General features: G+C 33.0%; 1 protein-coding gene across 2 annotated transcripts in view; it reads left to right on the top strand.

The window, feature by feature from the left end:
• LOC108630293 (adenosine kinase) overlaps positions 1-1,997 on the top strand; it is a 2,975-nt gene extending 978 nt beyond the window's left edge. Inside the window, exons 2-6 of one of the 2 annotated variants that reach the window (XM_018033482.2) lie at positions 98-310; positions 528-701; positions 769-1,039; positions 1,096-1,365; positions 1,430-1,997. In XM_018033482.2, the coding sequence (XP_017888971.1) occupies positions 111-310; positions 528-701; positions 769-1,039; positions 1,096-1,365; positions 1,430-1,630 (1,116 nt within the window). In that variant the 5' untranslated portion in view covers positions 98-110 and the 3' untranslated portion in view covers positions 1,631-1,997. Of the gene's footprint in view, positions 1-10; positions 311-527; positions 702-768; positions 1,040-1,095; positions 1,366-1,429 lie in introns of those variants that run through there. The other variant, XM_026817945.1, reaches the window with a different exon arrangement.
• The last annotated feature ends 415 nt before the right edge of the window (positions 1,998-2,412 follow it).

Here is a 2,412-nt window from a genome sequence, read left to right as displayed (position 1 = left end):
TAATGCACATATTTATTATGATGTAATATAAATAGAAAAAGTTGCATGTTAGGGATCAAATATGTAATACTTCATCTATGAATTTGTTGCAATTTAGACTTGTAACAAAAATGGTTGAGGACGTTCAGTTAAAAGAAGCTGTAGCAAAGTTAGAAACTCCAGCAATCCTAGCTTTCGGTAATCCTTTGTTGGACACTTATGTAACCCTGAACTCTGATAATTTGTTGAAAAAATATGATCTCAAGATGGATGGAGAAACAGAACTTCCCGATGAACAGATGCAGGAGCTGATGGCAGACTTATCGCTAGAGTTAATAAGTATATCTGTTATTGATTGTTTCATGTTTACAATGTGTATACTTTATACAAGTATAGACATTAATTCAAATTGTAAGAGAATTCAATTGATATATTTGTATATTAGATATACATTGTAAGCATTCGTTATATTAATGTGTTTGCAAATTTTTGTTTAGAAAAAATGCAGTTTACGTTATCAATTGAAATACATACTTTTTGTAAAATAGGTCAGAGCAAAAAGTCAGTGCTGGAGGATCGGCTCAAAATACAGTAAGAATTTTACAATGGCTCTGCGATGAGACGTTTCAACGTAAATACTGCATTTATTGTGGTGGGCTTGGGAATGACTTAATGGGTGCAATGTTAAAGAACTTAGTTAGATCAGCTGGTGTGGATGCCAGGTGTGGATTAATAATATTTAGTATATTGTTTTCTTTTATTTGCATGTTTTATTATACATTTTTCCAGATACGCAGTTCACTCGGATTTACCTACAGGGCTTTGCGTAGCATTAACAAATACATCGTTTCGTAGTCTCGTTGCAAATATTGGTGCTGCTAGTGTATATACCTTAGATGATTTTAAGAAGAGTAAATTATCATTGGATACTATAAAGATAATTTATATCGAAGGGTTCTTTATAACGCACAGTTTCTCAGTAGCAAAAGAACTTGTTAAACGAGCAGAAGAAAAAGATATAATTATAGCCTTCAATCTAAATGGAACATATATATTTAAGGTAATACTTTCAATTTTGATCAATTGATGTAATCTAAACAGTAATATAATTTGTAGGAGCATCATGTAGCAATTTGCGAAATGGTTGGATATGCAAACATTGTGTTTGGCAATGCGAGAGAAATGGAAGCTTTGGCTCAGTCGCTAAATGTTACGTACGATGATGTAACTGACATACCATTCTTGTTAAATAGTTTAAAAAGAATTACAGTCAACGTTTGTGATACGATCGGTCAAAATTGGCTGCGTCACGGAGGAGTATTCATTATGAGCCAAGGTGGTTCAGCTCCAGCGATTGTCGTTTGGGGAAGGAGTCAGTCTGCCCAAGTATGTTAATTTATTTATGTTTGATAATGTTTTAATGAAAAATTTTATATTGTATATTATATAGGTACAACCAATTAAACCGGAAGATCCTATAATAGACACGACAGGTGCCGGCGATTCTTTGGCAGCCGGTTTTCTAGCAGGTGTCTTAGCAGGATGGAAACCGAAACACTGCTTAGAATACGGTTCCAAAGTAGCATCCTTTATGGTAACCAGACTTGGAGTTCTGTTACCAGACAATGTGCCACCAGATTTGTTAGAATAACGTGGATTATTTATTATTTACAAAATGTTTTACCATTAAACAATAGATGTTTGTCCGGTGTGAAATTTAACGAGTAATTTTTATTAGATTCATTAGAAAGAAAATTGTTATGATGATGGAAGTATACAATTTTTTATTTATGCTTATGTGTAAGCATCTCGACTAGTAGCTCAGCTGTATAAGTAGTATCAGCTCGACAATTATCTAATAGTTGTAGAAGAGAATTTTTATCGAAATGTTATATCAGTTGCATCATTTGTGTAATATAAAAACTTCATTATTAATATTGAGTGTACTTAGAAAAGAATCGTAAAATCACATGCAATATTTTAATCAAGTTTTGGACAGAACAAATGTAGTCAANTGTTTAGTAGTATGTTGTATACCAAGAGCATAAAGTGGGATTTTTTTAGACCGAGTGTGAAATTTGAAGTACGAATCGAGGCGAGCTAGCACGAGCCGAAGGCGAGTCGATAATCATAAAAAAACCTTACGATTATTTCTGAGATAATTCATATCGTCAAGGTTGAAACTCATAGTGATGTATTAAATCGCACGTACTATCCATAGCATTTTCAGTCATTTTCGTAAACGCGGGTACTACCGAACAGTATCGTTCACATAAAACCACTTAAAAATCATTCATTGTAGTTTTAATATTGTGGATAAATACATATCTCAATTACTGTAATAACAAGTGTGAGATAATAAGTATTAAATACATAGAAGGTGTCCCACGTAACACTTTTTACGATTTTTCAAGTACTTGCGACAATCTGACA

This window comes from Ceratina calcarata, unplaced genomic scaffold, assembly GCF_001652005.2.
Source record: "Ceratina calcarata isolate Rehan_Ccalc_2016 unplaced genomic scaffold, ASM165200v1 scaffold72.2, whole genome shotgun sequence".
NCBI classification, from domain to species: Eukaryota; Metazoa; Arthropoda; class Insecta; order Hymenoptera; family Apidae; genus Ceratina; species Ceratina calcarata.
The sequence above is the reverse complement of the archived record's forward strand: the minus strand, read 5'-3'. Positions and strand labels throughout refer to the sequence as shown.